Source organism: Lutra lutra, chromosome 6, assembly GCF_902655055.1.
Source record: "Lutra lutra chromosome 6, mLutLut1.2, whole genome shotgun sequence".
Taxonomy (NCBI): domain Eukaryota; kingdom Metazoa; phylum Chordata; class Mammalia; order Carnivora; family Mustelidae; genus Lutra; species Lutra lutra.
The window spans coordinates 33,972,268-33,995,117 of NC_062283.1; the positions used below are offsets into that span (position 1 = coordinate 33,972,268).

At 43.7% G+C, this 22,850-nt stretch overlaps 1 protein-coding gene across 11 annotated transcripts in view; it reads left to right on the forward strand.

The window, feature by feature from the left end:
- Positions 1-22,850, forward strand: part of ANKS1A (ankyrin repeat and sterile alpha motif domain containing 1A) — a 179,362-nt gene that overhangs the window by 56,948 nt on the left and 99,564 nt on the right. For 7 of the 11 annotated variants that reach the window (XM_047732923.1, XM_047732925.1, XM_047732929.1 and 4 more), the window contains exons 2-4: positions 13,545-13,625; positions 15,610-15,766; positions 17,687-17,749. In XM_047732923.1, the coding sequence (XP_047588879.1) occupies positions 13,545-13,625; positions 15,610-15,766; positions 17,687-17,749 (301 nt within the window). The remainder of the gene's footprint in view (positions 1-13,544; positions 13,626-15,609; positions 15,767-17,686; positions 17,750-22,850) is intronic. The other 4 variants (XM_047732927.1, XM_047732928.1, XM_047732933.1 and 1 more) reach the window with 2 other exon arrangements.

A 22,850-nucleotide genomic window follows, 5' to 3' on the forward strand; every position in this document is an offset into this window, starting at 1 on the left:
CTCAGAGGAACCTGAGTAAAGTTTGGTCAAGGAAAGAATCTTTGTCAGTTAGTGCGTGCATGTTTGCGTGTGTGTGTGTATTTGTGTGTTTTATTACAAAAGTAATGCATGCCTCACCACCCCAGAACTCATCGATCTTAACAGTTTGGTATGTAGCCTTCCATGTATGAGCAGAGGCTTAGAAAAATACACCATGAAATGAGATCATACTCTACATACTGCTATGCAGGTGCATTTCTCACTTCATATATCTTGCGTGTTTTCTCATGTCAGCACGTATATACTGACTGTTCTCAATCTTGAGAATGCCTTGCCTCACTTGAGATACTGTTGTCAAACCCTTATATTTTAGATTTCCAGTGTAAAGGTTTTTTCACATACATTCTCCCATTTATTCCATAAAATAACCCTCCTGGGTTAGGGGTAGGGCAAGTGACATCTCCATTTGACATAGAGATTAGGTGATTTACTAGAGATTCTGCAGCTAGGATGTGTCAAGTCAAGGCTTTACATATATGGGTCAGTTTTATGTATGGGAAAAAAAACCTTCGACGTTCAGCTTCCATGTGAGCTACATTCATAATACCGTTTTTGTTTGTGGTGCTTGGGGTATTTAGGAAATATATGTGGTGTAGATGGGACCTGAAATCTGCTAATAAATTTCATTTGAGGCATTCATCCCTTTTGCGTGTATTACTAACTTCTATATTGAAATTTTCTGTCATTTTAATTTCCTTAAAACAACAAAATAGTCATCTTGAATACCTTAAGATTAAATGAATTCAGTCGGTTTGTATCTTCCATTATAATGTTGATACTTTCGATAGTTAGCTTAAGTAATAAAGTTTGTCACTAATTGGATTTCTGGAAATGTTAATGGGAGGCTTTCAGTTAACTACCTCTACTCATTTCCCTCTGGGACCCATTTCTTACCTACAACACAGTGCCTCTCTCTCAGCCCTCTTTATTGGTTTCCTCCGACCCCGGCGAGAAAGAAAAAGAGCGAGACAGCCTGAATGAGGAGTGAGGGATGTGAAGCAGGGCGGAAATGAGAAAATATGAGCTGTGGGGGAGTCATCTTATTCAGGAATGAGAAAAACAGTGAGGAGACAGAGGTGTTTCAAGAAGTTGCATATAGCACTGTGGTTAAGATTTCGGAGTTAAACCCAGGGTCACCCATTCTAGCCTTATACCCCTGGGTAACTTATTTACCTCTCTACTTGTCCATTTCCTAGGGTTCTCTTGTAGGGTTCTGGTGAGAAGTAAGTAGTATGTTATTTAATCCACTTCATTAAAGTATACTTGGGTCCTGGCAAACATTTAATGTTAGCTGTTGTTTCTAGGCCTTTTAGAGTCAAAATTTCCAAGAAATGGGTCTCAAAGTCTGGATGGAGTAAAGTGACCATATAATTTTTTGTCCAGGCCAGGATGCTGTTAATAATTATTCTGGGACAACAGATATAAGCTAAGATTTATGGTTTCCCAAAGGCAAAGGCATCTTTGTCCCCAAACATGACTGATTAAAGGCACCTTGCCTTCCTACGTCAGCCCACTGAAGCCTCTGGACTTTGACACACCGGGGAGCAGATTTTTCTTATAAGCTCTTCTTCAGACACACGCATGCACACACACGTACTCAATAAACAAGAGAAGAAACAGTGCTTTTTCTTTCAAGGTAACATGTTATCTTAGGATGGAATGAGTCTGCACATATGTTTAGTAAAATTTGTGCAGTACTTTTGACCTAAGAAATAACTTGACAGAGGATATTTGAGTTCTTCCAGTTTCTATAATCTAAAAACTGCCATACCTCTCTTTGAGAAGCTCTAGGCCCCCTCATGCTGCGAGGCGTCCATTTCTCTTCCTCTCTGAGCCATCCGCCTGTGCCAGGTACAGCGCTCTCTTGGCAGTGAGCATCCAGGAGCAAACGTGGTTGTTTGTGTTCTGGTGAGAAAGACCATCAAATCATGACAGAGAACGCTAAACCAAATTGTAATGAGGGCAGAGTAAAAGCAGCTCCTGAAGAGCCAGCTGTGTCTGGCCGGGGAAGGAAAGGAAGGAGTTCCCTGAGGAGGAGAGCTTTTTGCTCATGTTGGATAGGAATTGAAGAGGTAAATTGGAATGGGGGGCGTTGAGGAAGAGGCAGGAAGGAGCCCAGTCTTCCAGGACAGGAGACCTTGAGTGAAGAAGGCAGAAAACCACAAAGTGTCTGCTTTTCCAAGATCACACACCCTCCCTGCCTTTTGCAAAGTCCCTTGTCTTGCTGATGGAATGCCTTTCATCCCATCCTTCCTCCATGTTCCTTAGCATTGGCATAGTTCTTTTAGAACACATGTCACTTCTCTTGATAATTGTTTCTGTATCACTCAAGTTCTTTTGAGCGGGGACTTGGTCTTTTTTATTGCAGGGTGCCTAGACTAGCACAGCGGTGTTTTCCCTTCTTCCCTCTGGGCGCCAGGTACTATGTAGTTGCTATTGGGGAAGGTGGCACAAGACGGGCCCCGTCCCTGCTGTCACGGAGCATACAGGCTGGCAGCAGTTTTGCTCCATGACTGAATGCATTGCTGGATTCACCAGTGAGAATCAGAATTTTGAATTCTGGAGGTCATTGTCATGCAGTTCAGTTGTACCTTTTTTGCAGACATGGAACAGAAACAGGGTTAAGAAGCCATGTCAAGGTAAATTGACTCAAATAGAAGATAAGTGCCCCCCCCAAGTAATCATGGAAACCATGGGGGAAATAGGGCTTGTAGAAATTTGATTTATACATTGGTCCTCATGAATACCGTGTAGGAACAGCAGAGAACTCCTGTAGTGGTGTTTGCTGCGGGGCAGCGTGCCTCCCACATGGTCACGTCCATGTCCGTATGAAACAGCGGTCTCACCGTGCACCCCCTCACGCTGCTGCTCAGATTCCCCCTCCCTGCTATAGGCACTGGGTGGGGAGGCTGCGCTAGGCTTGCCTAAGGTAGCAGTGACTGAAAATAGTTGTTCCTACGGTGACTGTCCGAGGGCTCACAGTCTCTCTACTCTCCAGCAACTTGCAGCCCTACATGTGTGTGGCGTTGGGTGTGTCCATACCAGTTACCGATTAGAAGCTGAAGGGCCCAGAGGAGAATGCTGTGGAGAGCAGGATGGGATTTAAGCAGTGTGTCTATTTTGAGCACCTTTGTCCTTGGCAGAAGGCAGGGAAGCACTCTGCTGGCTTTGTGGACCAAGGAGGCCATCCTTCCAAGTTGATCGTGTGAGTCCCATCAGCTGTGAAGTTAAAAGGGCGCATTGCCTTTCTGCTTGTGTTTTCTCTCATGAGGGAATAAACCAAACCCTTCAGAGTTGCTGCCTCTCATCATGCTCAAAGCACAAAAACACATGGCCACATTGGCAGGGGCTCATCTGTCACGTAGTGGCAGAATCGTTTCTGATGTTCTTACTGGAAGGCCATGGATGCACCCCAGCATTCCTTTCCAGGAAAGCAGCCATTTCCAGCTCTTAGCTCTCTGTACCTCTTTCCTCCATATTTTGGATTAGTACGCTTATGCTGCTGTTTCTTGGTTTTTAAGTTTTAGGCATCCTCTATCAGTCTTTGTTATGAAGAGGTTTTAACTTTGTTGCACTCTGTCAGTCCACTGCCTCTCCATCCTTGAGATGGTTCACAATGTTTTGTTCTGCCAGCGTCCCCTGTTTATATTACTAAGGCTGTTAGTACTATCCACCTGCTAACCCAATGAGTGTACTACAGTCTGATCTTTTTTTCCCGTATAATACATGAACTGCCTCTCTCATTGGTTTTCTGAGCTTCCAATGCCCAGCTCACTCTTGATTCCCAAACTACAACCACAGTTTTGAAGTCCTTAAATGTTATTCTCCACATCCCAGGCCAACATATCCGTTGATCTTGTCAGTTTCATTTTCTCCCGCAGGCAGGCCCCTGGAGCCCTCCGACCTCCAGCCACACTTCAGGCTTGCTGCATGACTGCTCCCCTTTGCCTTTTTTTGGCCCTGTTTCCTGGATGCCGGTCTTCCTCTTTCTTGGTTTGCTCATTTATTTGGTAGAGCATATCCTCCAGTTGCTTCCTGATAAAAGGGTGTGTGGGAGGTAAAATTTGAGACCCTGCCTGTCTAAAAATATCTTTATTCTCTTTTCACACTTGACTGATAATTTTTCTGCTATAGAATTCTAGGTTGGAAATCACTTTACCTCTGAATTTTGAAAGCATCGCTCTTTTGTCTTACAGCTTCCAGAGCTGCTATTGAAAATTCTGGTGCCACTCGATCCTTTGTGTGTGAACTTTTTTCTCCCTGGAAAATGTGTTCTCTTTATCCCGTGACTTCTGAAATGTATTCTGAAATTTCACAGTGTGCCTTGAGGGGGATGGGTCTTTTTAAAAATTATTCATTGTACTGAGCATAAGATGGATTCTTTCAACTGGGAATTCATATCCTTCAGTTCTAGGGAAATCTCTCAAGTTGTTTCTTTGATAATATTCTCCTCTCTGCTTTTTCTCTTTTCTCTGGAACTCTTGGTCTTCTAATCTGCTTATCTTTTCTCTTAAATTTCCCATCTTTTTCTTTGGTTACACTTTCTGGGAGATTTACTCAGATTTATCTTCTAGCTCTTTGATTGTGTTTTTATCCCTACTATCATTTTTTAATTTCCAAAACTTTGCACTGATTATTGCAGTTCTTTCTAATCCTGTTCTTGTGTGATAATGGTTTGTTGTTGTTGCTGTTTTTTTGGGTTGAGATTTTATTTGGTTTTCTGTTTCTGTTCCTCTGAGTCCCTTTTTTTCTGTATCGTGCTCTGTCATTTCATGCTGAACACCTTCCTCCAATGTATGGTCCTCTTTGATTGTCATTTTCATTTAAGAGCGGGTCACTAAAGAGCCAGTTGCATGGTCTGGGTAGAAGTGGGAAGAACTTGCCAAGGATGGCTTTTATATCATATAGGGTGATTGGGCTGGAACCCACCTGCTTTGATGGGAGGTCCTCCAAAGTCAAGATCTGTTGAATTGTTCTGTGGAGTGCTTGGTCCAGCCTTCTGTTTGGGGGTGGGGATGGGGCCGCCAGCATTCTGGGAGCAGAGCTGAGATCACGTCCTTCAGGATCTTTTAGGACTTCTGTTTTCAGTACAGTGCCTCTCTGCTTTCTGCTGTTCCTGATGTCCCCAAGGCTGGAGCCCATCTAATTCAGTTTCTTCACTGAATAGATCTGCCTTCTCCTGCCTGGACATGGGGAATCATTGTCTACAGGCTGCCCTAGATGGGACCAGAGATTTAGTGGTCTGATGCCTCCTTATAAACAGAATTTGTATCAAGTTCTTATTTTCAGCCCTTCCTTATCCCTGGCCTCATGTACCACCTGGTACCTCTAATCCCTGAGCCTTCTCAGGGTACATATGTGTGTATATGTAGAGGCTTCCCAGGGTTTGTATGTGTGAAGGCCAAAAAGGCATCCCCTCGTATGGCCACAAGGATTCACTTTCTCAGTTCTGCTAACTTCTCTACTTTCCATTTTCCAAAAAATGTTGACTTTTTATGTTCACTGTTCTCTTTCTCCTATTGCTTGTGTGTTTCCACTTGCATTTTAATGGGGTTTGGGGCTTAGCAGAAATAAAATACATGTACACTTCTCCCCAGTTAACTAGATTTTAGAGGTGGTTGCACTGTTTTGGAGGTTTTGTATCTAATTATTTCATGTTGGTAAGTTTTGTCTTTTTCCAAAGATCATAAGCTTCTTTGACAATGGGGACTTGTTATCTCTTCTTTTAAACCTCTACAGTTAAGTATGTAGAAGGCATTTTAGTAAGGATGTGTCAAATTTGTTTGAGTAAGATGAATTCTTTTTAAAATAAGACTGGCTTTGGATAGTGTTTCATTGTGTTGGAAAACTGCCAGCCCCTCCTGAGGTTCAGAAGGAAATCTGCCTTTGTAGGGATAACTCAGAGGAAAACAGCGAAGGCCTTTGGCAGAAAAAGGCTGATGAGACAGACTATTTAGACTGTAGTGATTTCATGAAACTGGATGGAAAACTGCTCCGAATCTCTCTTACCCTCATGTGTCTTGCCATTGCGCTCTCTTCATAGAGCCAGTGCTAGAGAAGGCCCTTTCCTGACTTAGTGCTCTGAGAGTCTTTGACCTCCTGAGAATCAATGCAGGGGAAGACCCACAGAGCTCCAAGTTGTTTTCTCTCAACAGTCAAGTTCAAGATCCTGGAAAAACTGGAAAAAAACATGCACTAGCTATCAGACATGGAATTTTGTTTTAGTGCCACATGAATTAGCTGTATGATGATTAGCAAGTCAGTCAAACTTCAGTTTTCTTACTGATAAGATGGAAACAACACTATGTACTCTCCTACTGCATAATATGGTGGTAGAGGTTGAGTATGGGGAACATGCATGCATGTAAACACTTGAACATTATCATTTTAAACTATGTAACCATCATAGGGTATTCTGGACCCTCATATACACCTGCTGACTGGACATCTACATGTGGGAGTCCAAATTCATTTCAGTGCTGTCTAATCCAACACAAAACTTTTCTTTCCTTCCCCTGTTTCCCCCCCCTACCCCACAGCATCGCCATCACTAAGCAGGGCAACCCCAGTTTTCTTCCAGAATTTACTTTCTGTCTACTGAATTTTTCACTTCTCACCCACCTTATGCCCCCACCATCATTTAGTCACCAGATCCTGTCTTTTCTGTTGATTCTAACCTTTTTCTTCTTTCCTGCCTTCGTTCAGGTTCTCACTTAATGCCTGAATTGTTGACTTCCAGCTGAGCTCCTTGGATCTAGTCACGCTCTTTTTCCTCTCCATTGTCTACACAACTGCTTAGCAGAATGATTTTTTTTTTTTTTTCAAATTCCGAAATATATCAGGCCGTCACAATAGCATGGTGAATAACCAAGTAGCCATCTAGGCTCCCATCTCCCAGCTGTCAACAGAAGGATTTCTCCAAAATATACATCTGATTATTCCCCACTCAGAACTTCAGTGATTTCCAGGACTCTGCCTTCCTTTCCTTGCTTACATCTACCGTCCTTTCACTTGTGTGCCCCAGCCACTCACAGTTAACTTGCATGTGCCCCAGTTTGTTGGGACGACTTGGGATACCTTGAATTTAGGTGTTTCCTCTTTGTTTCTTTGGTCTGGTGGATTCCTTCTGAGCTTTAAGGTTCTGCCCTAGTATCTCCCCTTCTGCAAAGCCTCCCATATTTCCATTTCCCTATAAGCTACGCTTTGCATACTTCCTTTTCCAGAATGTCACACACTGTTCGGTATTGTCATTTGTTTACTTGTCTGACTTCCCCACTCAAGTGTGGCGACTGGGTAGCACCCTGGCATATGGAAGATAGGGCATAAACATTTACTGAACTGAACTGGATTGGGCCCTCTGCCGGCCTGTTGAGATGCCATTACTTGTCAGTATAAAGTAAACAGTTAAGTAGCTGGGCAACCACGTGACGCTCGGGGACTGCTAGCAGAGAGCCGCTTTAGGGTATCATTGGGTCCTGAAATCGGATTCCGTAGAGTAGTCACAGATGAAAATGACTGGGCAGTTCGGTTCTACCATAGGGTGCTTCTGTCTCAGTGTTTTATGGGCAGACATCTCAAATGCAGTATTGGTCTATGCCCCCTCAAGAGATCGTTGCCATTTTTAATGGCCACAGGTATAGCGAGTCATAGAGACCATGTCACATTTAGGTAGCAGGTTGGTAAAACCCAGTATTAGAAGTTGCATACTGATGGCCCTAAGCCAATTCCCTGCATAGTGCTGTGCTCTTGGAAACATGAGGGATTTCCCTAAAGAGCTTAAAATATATGGTGTGGATGAGCGGCATAAAGAATTCACAGTGGTTCAAGGTCAAATATGATAAATTGGTCAAATATAAATTTGGTCAGATAGGATAAATTTATCATAATTTATCAAATGTGATCAATTATGGTGAAGGTGTCATCGATGATCTGGAAAATCTGAGATGGGTGAGATTAGTATCAGCCCATGCAGTCAGGAAAGGTGTCACGCCCCAGTGTGTATTTGAACATGGGCTTCTTTCTGGGTCTAGAGTAGGTGTCTCCATGTGTTTTCTCCTGTTCTTCTTTGGTTTCACAGAGACTTCAGCAATTTTACCTCAGGTTTGTGCCTGAGTTTTGCTAGGTCCGAAGGGTGATATGTAGATTTAAATATGGGTGTTCTCGATGGACAACAAAATTCAGGTATTAGGAACCCTGGCTCCCTTTTAGAGATTTAGTGTTGATCATCATGGTTTGAACTTGAGTCTGTGCCCCTTCTTCTTGCTTGGCAAGTGCCCCCCCCTTCAGTATGGACTTCGTATCTTTCCCCAAAGCCCAACCTATAGCTGAAGCTCCTCTGGGGGGCCTCCCTAAACCTGCTCCCTGCAGGCAGAGTGCCCTGCTTCTCCTCACTCTCTAGCCTCACGCCAGGCCTGCTTATACTCCGGCTGCTGGCATCTGATGTTCTCTCTACCTGTCCTCCCCAGACACCCACACTGCTTCTTCCTTCACTTTGTTCACATCTCTTCTCCAGGGTCGCCTTTTTAGAGAGGTCTCTCCCGAGGACCTTATTTAAAGTGTTGTCCCATTACATTTTACTCTCTTACTCTGCTTGATCTGTTTGCTTTGTTTCTTTATGGCATGGACCGTTGCCTGCTACCGTATTTCTATTTATTTGTTTATTTGCTCACCCCTCCCCAATTCAAGATCCACAAAGGTGGAGACTTCATCTTTTCCCATTTGCATTCCCAGGCCCTGGAACAGTGCCTGACGCATAGAGGGCACCCTTGACCTATCTATTGACTACATGCACAGGCAGCCCTCCAACCAGGCCCTCGCTCAGCACCTGTCCCACTGTACAGAGTGGACTGTGTCTGTATGGCTGGCCTGATCTTCATCACTGCCTCCAGATCCAGACTGCCATCTGCTGTGGATCAGGGTGTAGTCAGTTTGTAAATGGACGGAGAGAGGCCCTTGAGGTGGGACTCAACAGCCACAGGTTCTCATCAGCCCTGTTCCTCCTTGCCCTCCGGTGTCTTTAGATGCCTTCTCCAAACGTAGGTGCTTCTGAGTCCCAGACGGCACGGCTTCCTGTGCTCAGCATCATGTCTGTGTGGTTGGGTTGCTGTGACACGTCTTAGGCTTCCCAACCCTAATGCTTTATCTCCTTGAGCCACTGAAGCACTGGGGAGCCTATCACAGTAGGATTTGCAGATGCAGAGGAAGATTTGAAGGACTAAGTCACTTGTCCTACAACTGACAAGTGGCGGAGGCAGCTAATGAGCACCTCAGCTCTTAACCTGGGTCCTGTAGTTGCTTCCCCTGGGGTCGCTGGAACCCCTCTGAGACCTGTCAAGGGTGGGGTGAGGGTTTGTTCTACGAATCAAGGGCAGCAGTTGCATGTCTGTACAATCTCTGTAGGTTAGACTTGGTTGAAGAATCTTCCCTCTGGTTTTCTCGGCGCTTTGTGTTTTGCTTTTGTTTGTTGGTGAGCAGCCCTTGGACATTTACTGTCTTAGAAAAACCTATTAGGACAGCTGTGATGGAGAGGAAGACCCCGATTGTCAAAAGCTCTTTTCTTGGGCTGCCAAAAAGGAAGAAACTTGGGTGGAGGGGGATATGACTACCATCCTGTGTGAAGCGAAAATTCTAAGCAGGGAGATTCAGTTCTCTGTTTTCATTTAGGTGTTATTTAATATATTCCCTATTCCCCCAAATTTCTAGATGGGCGTTCAGAGGAAATGCTAGTTAGAGAAAAAGCAGGGGATGGAGGGGTCGACCTTACTGGTTGGAAATGTTGCAATTTATGCACGGAAGGCCTTTTCTTTCTTCCTCGTCTTTTCCAATTGTTTTGAGGGAGTTTTAGTGCTGGTAAAGGATATCCAAGTAGAGGTAAAAGTTAGAGAGTGAAACAAGGCTTGCTCAGTCTTGCCTTTTTTTTTTTTTTTTTTTTTTTTTTTAAGTGAGGGCGGTTTAAGTCTTAGTTTTCAGGTTACTTTGGGGCCTGGCTTGAGATCACTAAGGAGCTAGCAGATTCCTAATGGAGTCCTCAGGGCTGACAGACCTGTGCTCCTGACTGCCTGACCCAGTCCTGGTACTTTCTTTTTCCCAGCTCCTGTTGGCGTCTTCTCGTCATCTTGCTGTTGGATTGTTATTCCAGCGCTGTACCACTGCATCTTTACCTTCCCTTGTCATCCCAGTTAGATCGTTGTTCAGCCAAGTGCCAAGAGCTCTATAAATGGGAGTTTGGGATCTGCCACTGCTTTGGGGCCAAGAGTTTGTTTTTTGATTCTTAGTGTCACCTCTTTTTTGATAGAATGACAATGTTTCGTCTGGTGGGTCAGTTTGAAAATGAGTGTGAAAACTACCTCCTGGTTTTTCCAGACCTGTTTCACTTTCGGTCCTTCTCATTGTTGCCAGATTACAGGCATACAGTTTTTGATCTAGAAAATGAGGTTATTGTACACATGTGACAGACATAATTGCTTTTAACCCTTTGTTTGGAGGGTGCTGTAGGAATCCCAGCTCAGTGGAGGGTGGGTATGTCAGGATATACCTAAGGCTTCTGACTCTGTCACCTGCCTGCTTAATTGACAATGAATGAATAGCCTGGATACCAGAACATGCGTATCTTCTCCTTTCACTTAAAATTTATCTTCAGATTTTAAACTGAATGTAGACTGCTCATTAAAGTGGCCCAGGTCACATATATACAACCATTTAGCAGTAACAGTTTGAAGTTTTTCTTGGTTTTCTTTTTCCTGTGCACAGGTTCTTTCCCCTCTTTCTTTCTTTCTTTCCTTTTTTTAAAGATTTTATTTATTTATTTGACAGAGATCACAAGCAGGCAGAGAGGCAGGCAGAGAGAGAGGAAGGGAAGCAGGCTCCCTGCTGAGCAGATCCAATGCAGGGCTGATCCCAGGACCCTGAGTTCGTGACCTGAGCCGAAGGCAGATGCTTTAACCCACTGAGCCACCCAGGTGCTCCCTTCCCCTCTTTCTTTTAGAAAATTATTATAAAAATACATGAATGCATCCTCATTGTGTTTTAAACAGTGTGGTGGAATACTGAGCGGAACATGGGAGTCCCTCCTCACCATCTGTAGTGTCCCCCAACACACATTGCTTTCCCAGAGGTGACCACTGGCAACATCGGCAAGCACTTTGCCCATCACCGTCCACCATATGGGCGTGTATGTACACTTTTCTAAAGCAAGGGCTCCTGTTTTGTGTGCTACACAATGACTACTTTTTTTTTTTTTTTAAAGATTTATTTATTTGACAGAGATCACAAGTTGGCAAAGAAGCAGGCAGAGAGAGAGGAGGAAGCAGGCTCCCTGCTGAGCAGAGAGCCCAATGCAGGGCTTGGTCACAGGACCCTGGGATCATGACCTGAGCCAAAGGCAGAGGCTTTAACGCACTGAGCCACCCAGGTGTCCTAACACAATGACCACTTCTTTTCACTTATCCATAACATAGTATGTCTTGGGGGAAAACTTTCTATGTCAGGACACATAGGTCCAACTTGTTTTCTTCCCTTTGTTGTGGTTGTTGTTGTTAATGGTTATGTAGCAATCCATTATACGGGCATACCTGGTATTTAAGTGCCCACCTGTTGATGGACATGAAGTGTTTAGTTTTTGTTCTCATAGTGAAGCAGTCCTGTACAAGCGTGTATCTTTGTGCATGTGTACGAGTGTCTCTGCTGAATAGTTGCCAGGAAGTGGAAATGCTGGCTCAAAGTGAATGCCTATTTTTGGTTTGGTGGATGCTGCCAAATTGTCTTCCCAAAAGAATTCACCAGTTCAAACCCATGCCAGTGGTATATAAGAGTGCTTGTTTTCCTTGTCTTTATAAATACTTCTTATTCTCATTTTTGTCAGTCTGGTTGGTGTAGAGTAGTGTGTGGTTGTTTTTGTTTTAGATTTTATTTTTAAGTAATTGCTGCACCCAATGTGGGGCTCACTCTCACAACCCTGAGATCAAGAGTCACATGCTCCATTGACTGAAATAGCTAGGCGCCCTTAAACAGCTATTTTTTTTTTAAGATTTTATTTATTTATTTGTCAGAGAGAGCACAAGCAAAGCAGCAGGCAGAGAGAGAAGGAGGCTTGCATCTGAGCAAGGAGCCTGATGCGGGGATCGATTCCAGGACCCTAAGATCATGAACTGAGCCGAAGGTGGACGCTTAACCAACTGAGCTACCCAGGCACCCCTGTACAACTATTTTTAATATTTTTTTAAGGAAAAAAATAAGACACTTCCTTTACGTGTTACAGAGTACTTACCTCACACCAACTGCCAACAGTAGAGGCATTCTCATTAAAAGCAAGAACAAAACAACATTGCCCTCTACTACTTAATATTGTTTTAGAAGCTCTGGCCAAGGGGTGCCTGGGTGGCTCAGTCAGCTGAGGGTCTAGCTCTTGAGTTCAGCTCAGGTCATGATCTCAGGGTCATGAGATCCAGCCCTGCATTGGGCTATGTGCTGAGTGTGGAGTCTGCTTAAGATTCTCTCTCTCTCAAAAAAAACCAAAACAAAACACAGCAGCAGTAGCTCTGGCCAGTGTAGTAAGGTGTGAAACAGAAGTAAGAATTAGGCTTTGAGGATTAAGTTAGATGACACTTCCACTTCCTAGTACAGTATTTCTGATTCAAATAAAGCACTCAAGTTCTAGATCTTGTTATTTTCTTTCTTTCCTTCTTTCTTTCTTTCTCCTTTTTTTTTTTTTTTTTTAAGCAATAAGACATTCAGAAAGGAAAGCCTCATTGTCTCTTACATCTTAACACATGTGTCCTGGTGCTTTTATTAATGTGGGTTCTTTCGTCTTGGTTCTTGCTGGTTAAATCATCCAGATTATCTGTAGGTCTGTGTTGAAGTCTCTCTTAAGTCTTCAGTCACCAGAACACCACCAGAGGTGGGTGTTCAGTACCTGTGACTTGCTGAAGGGTTGGTTCAGTGATATTTTTGCTGACCTTTCAGTGAAATGTTGCAACAGTCCTGGGAGTGTTTAGAGGTACGTGTCCCACATTGAGTGAATAATGTAGTTAAAAATAAGAAGGGTACATGGGGCTCTTGGCTGGCTCAGTCAGCATGCAACCCTTGCTCTTGGGGTTGTGGGTTCGAACCCCACATTGGGGATAGAGCTTACTTTAAAAAAAACATGAAAGAAAATGTCATACTTCACTGGCTTATTGTAGAGCAGAATTCAAACATATGCCTAAAGAGAAAATGGATTCAACTTAAAAAAATTTAAAAAAAGAAAAAGACGACAAGGGTACAGAAGAGCAAGCTTTTAAATGCTTACACTGTTATCTGGACACCTGACCCTGCTGAGCAGGGGACCCCCTGATGCCTGCCTATCGTGGGGGTTATGCATTTCCCTAGTAAAGAGCTGCTGTCCTTTCTCAGGAGTCATGTGGATATAACTAGTTTGGTTCATCACCACTGAGAACTCTTTTCTAAGCAGTTAGCTGGCTCTGAATTTGGTTTGAGACTTCAGTCTTCTTTTTTCTTTCCCCCCATAGCATCTGGAGAGGGCCCAATGTGAACTGTGTTGACAGCACCGGGTATACACCGCTGCACCATGCTGCTTTGAATGGCCATAAGTAAGTATCCATGTGCTGTATTTCTGCCCTACCCTCCAGAACCCAGGCCTTTGGATCGTCTTTTTTGATTTCCATAAAGAATTACTAAGCAGTAATGTTGAGGAACAGGGAAGAACAAAGGAAATTCAGTCCATCCAAAGTTCCCAAGTCTCCCATTAGGGTATAATTTAAGCACCCTTCCCTACTCCTCTGCCTATAAACCTTCAACCAAAGGATAAGTTTTATCTTTTCTTCTGTTTGTCCTTTTCTTCTTTGAAACGGCACAATGCCATGCAGTGATCTGCTTGTGAAGGTCACATTTGGGGCAGCCAGATATAAAGGGGCTGGATAATCTCTTAGGTAACCAGCACCTTTGTAACCTGAATATAGATTGAGTGGTCATAAGAAACTTCCCTTCTCTTAAAGTACTTATTTATTTACTCTATTGGCTTGCCACTCTTCCCCATACAATTAGCCTGGTAGACAACAATAACCTTTTTTCAGGGGAAAAATACATCATCATATGGCCTATTTTTTTTTTTTTTTTAAGATTTTATTTCTTTGTTTGACAGAGAAAGAGAGGTAGCGAGCTCAGGAACACAAGCAGGGGGTGTGGGAGAGGGAAAGCAGGCTTCCACCCAAGCAGGGAGCCTGATGTGGGGCTCGATTCCAGGACCTTGGGATCATGACCTGAGCTGAAGGCAGATGTTTAACCATCTGAGCCACCCAGGTGCCCCTGTACAGCCTATTTAATTCTCTTTAGGTATTGGTTAGTAGTTGCTGGGTGGGATTTACATGGAAGGTTTTCTGGAGAAGCTGTGCTTTGGGGGGAGTGGGAGAGAAGATGACATAGGTTTAAATGGTTTGGCAGCCTTTTCCAGGGGGCACTACCCTCCATGTGAGAGAGAATGTGATGGCCCAGCCCAGGGGCAGGCAGAGCCAGGGAGTACAGTGAGTGGATTTGCCAGGATGTGGAAGAATGGAACCCAGAGTGTAGCAGCACAGAGCGTGGTAAGGGGAACTTGAGGCATCATGCTCTGAGAGATAAGAGTAGAAGTTTAGTTTTCAGAAGGTGGGATTATCGGAACCATTTTGGATTTTGCTGAGCAAGGAGCAGGGCCTTCTGCCCCCGGTGGTATTCTGTATCACCTGTACAGTGCTTAGCCCAGCCTGATGGACTCTGATGTGCCTCAAAGAGGTGGTGGTTGTTTCCTTCTACATTAAACTTCTCTGAAATGTATTGAATATGATCCTTGTGTCTTTTCTATGGCCATCTTAGACAAAGCTAACAAGGACTCTGTGGAGACCCCTCCCCCCATAACTGGGGGGGGGGGGTGACCTGAATTAAAGTAAATCTTATACTTAAATGACTTTATCTTGTTAGCCAAGTTTATCTCCAGATGCTGTTTTTATTTACAGTGGGGATTTTCTCTGACCTCATGTGCATGGGGATAATTATACATTTGTATCTGCTTAATTAGTAGTGTCACCAAGGAGAAAGCCAAGCCCTTCTTTCTGGATGTATCAAATGATACCATATGTGTCTGGCTTATGTTTGCAGCAACTTTAATTCTGCTCTGCCTGTCTGCTTTTAGCTCCCACATCACTAAATGCTCTGAATAATGTGGTGAATAACGATATTTGTCTTGCATGACTACTTTCATGTAAATTTTATCCCCAAATGCTGTTTAAACATCACAAACAAGGCAACATTGTAAGGTTTAGACAAGGGAACCAGACATTTTCAAAATAATGGAATAGAGATGGATTGTCTAGAAAGCCCAGAGAATGGCAAGGTGATGAGTCAGTGTCATTTGGCTCAAGATGTTTCAGCTGCCTATCAGCTCATGGAATAAAAGGAAGAGACTGGGCAATGAGCTCAGGTAGAGAGAGGGGGGCCGAGTGAGATAATATCTGAAAGGGATTCAGCTGCCCAGATGTGAAGAGCTGTAAGTAGGAGAGCCTTCTGAGTTCTGCAAACTCATGATTGATTTTTGCCTTCTAGGGATGTGGTTGAGGTTCTTCTGAGGAACGATGCGTTGACCAATGTGGCTGATTCCAAAGGCTGTTACCCTCTGCACTTGGCAGCCTGGAAAGGAGATGCCCAGATAGTGCGGTTGCTCATCCATCAAGGGCCCTCACACACCAGAGTCAACGAACAGGTCGGAAGGAAGAGAAGCGTTCTTCCCTTCAGCTATAGCCAGAGCGTGGCGGCCCTGGTGCTGTTTTAGTTCCACCGCGCAGATCGCAGGGAACCAGCTCTTCCAGGCCCTACAAATGGTTCCCCTCCTCCAAGCACTACTCCTCTGAGGGCATCAGGGAGATCTCATACCCCAAGGAAGCATTTTACATGCATCTGAATTGTGCAGATTTGGAGTAGTGCTATCATAAAGATCTACATACCTCATGTGCAAAATGGGAAATAACATAAATCCCGTAAAATTGTCTAGAGGCCATTTCATAGCGGTAGGCTTAATTAATTACAAGCAGTGCTTATGCCACCGGCATGGCGGTTCGGCCTTAGCTGATAGGCGGTGATCCTCCCCGTGCGGCGTGCATCAGTGCTGCGTCAACCCTGCTGCTGTTTTCCCTCCATCGCAGCTGGCAGAAGTGGAAGGACTCGTCCCGGGACTGAGAAAGGAGCTCATAAAAACATCTGAGTAAGCTCAGAGGCCAGAGGTGATGGAGCAGAATAAAAATCATTTATATGCTCTCCCCTAAGGTCAACTTAAGAGTGACCCTGTTTTGATAAAGCAGAGATAATTCTTAGAAAATAAAAAAAGGCAGCAGTTGAGCAAAAATACCTTCAAATGGCCATGGATTTATGTTCTCTGATACCATACCTCCACTTTTTTCACCTTGATTCCTTTGGAAAAGTTATGCTTGCATTATGCAGGTTCTAGACAGCCCTCTCATAAAATGCAGTTTCCTGTAGTTTGAGTCTGAGATCATGTATCCATTTGAGAGGAGATGGGTTTTCCCTGTGTGACAGGCCACTCTGTTTTCCTCTCTGCTCTGAACTGAAGCAGGTGCTTTTCTTAGTTGCTTGAATGAGAGAGATGCTGCTCTTTCTCAGTAAGCCCAGGACTATTTTCCTAATGACTTTACTGAGAGGAAAGTGTTAAATTACTTGTAGGATTAGGTCAGGGTTATTCCTCCAAAAATAGGAAATCATTCTTGTGAGCCCATCTATCAGCAGGGCTCTCTCTGCACACTCTCAGTGAGCAGTTAGGACTAAGACTGACTCAGAGAAGGGCAGCTTCACCCTGAGGTTGGAGAAAATTAAAACAATGCTCCCAAATCTCTCAAATTGGAGATTGCGTGTGTATAGCTGGTAATCAGCTTCCCTTTCGCTTCTCAAACTGTATTTTCTGGATAGGTAAGCCACAGAAATTTAAGATCATCCATGAGGATGTTTGTGTCATAACATTAAGAATGAAAATCGTCTCTAGAATTGCTGCTTTAGAATCTAAATGCAATTTTACTCCTCCTGGCTAAAGTGATTGTAATTTCTCTTAACTGGAGGAAATTTATCAGGAAGTTTGCTTTTAACTCCTATTCCTCCGTGTTGAACCAACTAGTCACCCATTAAAGTCCTTCTCATTTAAGAAATTTTCGGCGACCATTTCTAATCCTATCTTTGCTCACTTTTGCCTTGAAACACAGCTGCTTGGATTTTTGGGCCACCTGAGTGTGCTAGCTTGTCCTGCTCACCGCCACCTCCTGCCTGGAGTATCCCTTGATAGGGACACCCCACCCAGTGTTCTAAGTATCTGGCAGGCAGCTGGGTGGGGCAAGGGCTGGGCAAGACTTCTGCAGGAGCTGGAAGAACCTAATGGCTCTAGGTAGTAGTACCACATGGATCTATTTAAAAACCGTTAATGTGGTTCTAGTTGGATGGTTGGATAAGAGGGGGTGATGAGTGCTGTGCCCTCAAGCCTGCCTCCCTATTAACTTCCTTTCCAGGCTCCCAGAGGGCAGATCCACGTTGTTCTCATGTTGGACCCCCTCGGGGCTGGGCATGGCTTTGATATTTTTCATCCATTTTATCATCACATTTTCTTTTCCTCTCCTTTTTATAGAATGCTCTTGAGATCAAAGAATTCAAAAAGTACGGCCCCTTTGACCCTTATATCAATGCCAAGGTGTGTACGTTGCTGCCAGGATTTCTCTGCATCATTTCTCCAAGCTGCACTCCCTCTTTGGTCCTCTCTGGCTTCCACTCTCATCCACTCAGGCTCCTCATCTTCACCCTGACTATTGTCTGCTTCAGCCCATCTGCTTTTGGCTTGTCTGGGAATGGGAAATTGCAGCTTCAGTGAGTTTGGGTTTTATTTTTAAAACCCATGCTAATTCTGGAAAGGTTGGGTGCTTTTCCCGGAATGTCTGAAAAGCTTAGAAATGGCCGAAATGGGGAAAGAGAAGGAACCATATTATATGCATAATTTACCATTGTGATTGCTAAAAATCATTTAAATTTGAAAAAGAAAAATTCAATTAAGAGATGTCAAACATATTAGCTTACTTTTTAATCAGCACAGAAAATGATTAAATTACACTAACTGGATTTAAAGATCTTTTTTATACTGCTTCTCTATTTCTTTTGAAGTGGAACTTCATTTTCAATAAGCTAGTAGTGGAGGTGGTGGGGAAGGGGTATGATGACTCCATTTTACTCTTAAAAGCTGTCCCTTTGGGCTCATTCCTCATTTCCTTGAGTTCGTGCTTTTCTGCCTGGGACTTTAAAGCCTCAGTTGCTCCTCCCCAGCTCTCAGCTTCTCTCACTGCTTGGTCACTCTTGCCCCTGGGAGGGGGTCTGAAATAGGAAATGAAGTTGCAGGGTCAAGCAGGACACTGGCCTCGAGCCTCCCTCCCTGTGAGGCGGGGGGGGGGGGGGGGGGGGGGGGGGGGGGCAGGTTAGGCATGGTGATGAACGGCGCAGAGTCCCACCCTCCCCTCCCCCCGGCCTTCACCACACCAGGAGGCAGAGCTGTGGGTGCTGGTTAGCCTTTCTCCTTGGTGCTCTCACCTGCTGGTTTTAACCTGAGTTTCCACTCGGGTGAGGTTTGCTTTTGGCACCAGTCTGGAGTTTGGTTGAGTCAGTGCAGTTAGTCACATTAGCTACCTTTCCCTTGCTCGGAACACAGTAGCCTCAGGGAAGGGAAACATAAGGTGCTTCTACATGTTTCCAAATGCAAGGCAGATATTCTTTGAGAAATGCTGATTTAGTGAGTGAAGCTCCACGTGGGCCGTGCTCTTCAGCTGTTGGGACTTGATGGCGGAGAAGCAGTTTGATTTGGGGTAGTGGAATGCATTAGCTTTTGCTTGGCCCTCTCTCTGTAAATTCTGTTTTCTAATTTTCAAAAGAGGAAGATACCGTATCTTCATTTTCTTTCTTTCTTTCTTTCTTTCTTTTTTTTAAACTTGTTGTAGTAGTGGAGAAAACTCTTATTAAAGGTCACAGCCTTTCAAGTCAAGCCTGAGTTTGAATTCTGTGCTGCCACTGACTGGTTTTGTTGACTTATAAGTTACTTAAGTTCTGTGAGCCTCGGTTTCCTCTTCTGTAAAGTGCAGTGTACCATTTGGAGTTTAAGTAAGTGAATGCACATTAAGTACAACTATCTGATAACTAGTAGTATTTGAGATCTGACTTCTGAAGGGCATATACAGTCTGCTCTTTCTGAAGCGGTACTTTGGAATTTGTTCTTTGTTACTGATGGATTGAAGCTTAATGAAACATTGCTCAATTAGTCTGGTCAGGGTTTTGTTTTGTGGGGAGGTGCCTTGAAGTGATTGTTTTCGCACTCGGTAGTTAGTTTAGTTAGCTTATAAAGCTCTGATTAAAGGGTAAGTCTTTGGTTCTTTAAAGCACATTTTCTTATCCCTTGATTTCCCACACAAAAAAGAAAATTGGTCTAAATGGCATAAGAACATATTTCTCTTTTTGGAAACACTGCCCTTAGCCGCCCCCCCCCCCCCCCCCCACGAAAGGCTAAATGATGCAAATTGCACTAAGGGCTAAAGCTGTTTGGATTTTGCTATGAATGCAAACTCTCTTTGAGCTGGTTCGAATCGAACCTCGCTGGGTTTTTTCCTGATTCAGTGGGTTTTTATTGACCTGGATTGTGTCTGGGAATTGTTTTGTGTGCTGAGTCCTATCAGGCACCTGTAGAAATTAAGAAGTCTCAGGTGTGGGGCGCCTGGGTGGCACAGTGGGTTAAAGCCTGTGCCTTCGGCTCAGGTCATGATCCCAGGGTCCTGGGATCGAGCCCTAAGTTGGGCTCTCTGCTCAGTGGGCAGCCTACTTGCCCTTCTCTCTCCCTGCCTCCCTCTCCATCTACTTGTGATCTCTGTAAAAAAAAAAAAAAAGTCTCCGGTGCCTGTTCTGGGAGCAGGGATGGTTTTCATCTTCCTCTTCGACATATGGAGCCTTTCCTTTTTCAACAAGTCAGCATACACCAGTCTCAAATGTAGGTTATCTGTAGCTATGGTGGAACTATTAAAATCGTTTATTTTCTCCCTTTTAAAATAATTTTAAATTAGTCTGAATATTGTAAAGTGAGCAATGGTCAAATTAGTTTTAGGGTATATCTCTTTCCCTGTCCACTTAAAAATAATTAAGTTTCAGAGCTGGAAGAGGCTGGAAGTTGTCTCAGCCAGTTGTCTCCACATTCTGATCAGCTTGACTGGTTGCATCTGAATCACCCAGCAAGCTTTTGTAAAACTTTATCTTGACACAATTTTTAGAGTATAAAAAGTTGCAAGTATAATGCAGTGAACTGCATTGCACTCTTCATCTAGATTGACCAGTTGTTAGCATTTTGTCTCATTTGCATGCACATTTTCTCTCTCTCTCTCTCTCTCAAATGTATAGATATATTGTTGCTTAATTGATGATGAACTGTTTGATACGTAGTCATGGAGATCATGACCCTTTGACCCCAAATACTTTGGCATGTATCTCCTAAAAACAAGGGCATTCACTTGTACAACCATAGTACAGTTATCAAATTTAAGAAATTCAACATTGATACAATACTGGAATCTAATACAGAATCTGTGTTCAGATTTTACCCATTTCCCCAATAATATTCTTTATTGCAATTTTTTTTCCTGGTCCAGTCCAGGATCACACATAATTTGGAACACTTCCTCAGCCCTTAGTCTTTTATGACTAGGAACCACGAACATGACATCCCTGGGTGGGACCGAACCACCAACCAACCATTCAGCGAACAGCTGAATCCACTAGGCGATTGCCACAGAGACCTGCAGCATTGATGGTATTGAAGAATACAAACCAGTCATTTTGTAGACTATCACTCAGTTTAAGTTTGTCTGATATTTCCACATATTTCCTGTTATTTCCTGAATCTGATCCATTCAGGCCCTACAATTTTAGCAGGAACGCTGCAGGGGTGATGTTATATTTCGTTCCTTCACGTTATGAGGCACGTGATGTCAGTTTGTCTCACTGTTAGATGAATGCTTGGTCAAGGTGGTGCAGGCTAGGTTGTTAAGCTTTTTAATAATAGTCTTCCTGGGCTTTACTTCTGAGGTGCTACCTTGGCAGGTCTGGGGTGGGACTCAGTTACTTTTAAGCTCCCTTATAATTCCAAAATGAAGCCAGTTTGAGAACCACTGATCTAGGCCACGTTTGCATCCAGAGCAGGAATCCTTTTCTCTCACATGAAAGGTGAGCTGTCTGCCCTTTGCTTTATTTGGTTGTTTGTTTCTCTTGGTAACAACCAGGCTTCCTACTTGGCAGCCTCTTTTTGGATTCCACTGATTTTTTGTTTCTTACGCTTGGCGATACCTGTCTTCCTAAACTTTCCATCTTTTGATCAGGTTTCTGCCTTCCAGAGCATTTACAGAGTAAGTCTCACTCTTCTTCTACATGGACCCAATTCTCATGTTTCTGCCGTGTCTGCTAAATCTCAGGAGGTCCAGTCTGTCCTTTTGTTCCAATTTTGGTAGGTTTCTGAAGCCTACACCATTGTTGCTACAGAGAGCTCAGTTGTTTCCAACTTTGGTGTCTATCAACAGTGGTCAAGAGTACAGTTGGGCTGCAGTCTAAGCACTGGGAAGTGTTGGCTTAGAATAGTTTCAAGAGGAGAAGAGCCACCAGAATGTTTCTGTATAGTTTTCTGTTGCTTGTAGTTTATGTGTATGTGAGATAGGTAGATAGGCATAAACATGTAGATAATATTACATAATATGTAATATTACATAATATGTAAATCGAATGGATTTACATATTAAATGGGGTCTCCATACTTAAAGAGTATTGGGGTCTTTTTTCTTAGAGGTACTGATTGTAGCAAGGAGAAATGGAAGTGAGTCTCAAGACAGGCAAGAATGGAGAGTGTGCAAAGATTTTGGAGGAAGTCTTCATCCTCAGTACAAATACATAGCAATATGATTCTGGGAACTCTTGAGGTGTGAGGAGCACCTGTAGTAGGATTTGGAAGATGTGAAAGAGAAGGATTCTAGGTCCTGAGGAGTCGGTACTCTCCTTGGAATCCCTCCCTTTCTTGTGGGTCCCTGAATCAACACTAATGACTTCCTGCCCTGGTAGTTGTCATGTCCAAAGGGGAGCTGGTAGGAAGAGCTCATTGTGATGGCCTGTGTTCAATAGTCGAGAGATGGGGTCACCGCAGACTTCAACTTAGGAATATTATAATTATCAGACCATGTCTGGCAAGACTGAACCATGAGAAAGATACTTTCTACACTGTTAATTTGAATATAACATTCTGCAGAGACGTGGTTAGGCCGTTTTTAACAGAGGCAGGAAATTTACCTGGTAGTGATCAAGACCGTGCTTTCAGTAAGGCAGCTTTGTGGTAGCTGCCTTAGTTCTAGCAAACAACAACAACAAACCAAGATTTTTCTTTTTTTTCCTCCTGCTGGCTAGCTTAGAGTTTTACAGTTCTTCGGACCTTAATGGCATACTTTTTACAAAATCGAGGACAGATTATTCTGGTTGTTGGGAGATAGCTTGGATAGAAAAGAGACAGCAGTGTCTGCCTCAGAGTGAATAAGTTTTTCTGGACTGGGCTTTTAATGAGAATAAGCTGACTTTCTCTGCCCTGCTAATTGAGATGTAAAACCCTGAGAATCCTCTTAAAATTTCTTTGGGTTGCCACTCTGCCCTTGAACCACTGTAAAGCAAGCCCCTGTGTGTTTTGTTGATGAAGCTGCCTCTCATGGCAAAAACATGAAGCGACAGCTTTTGAGTTGGCT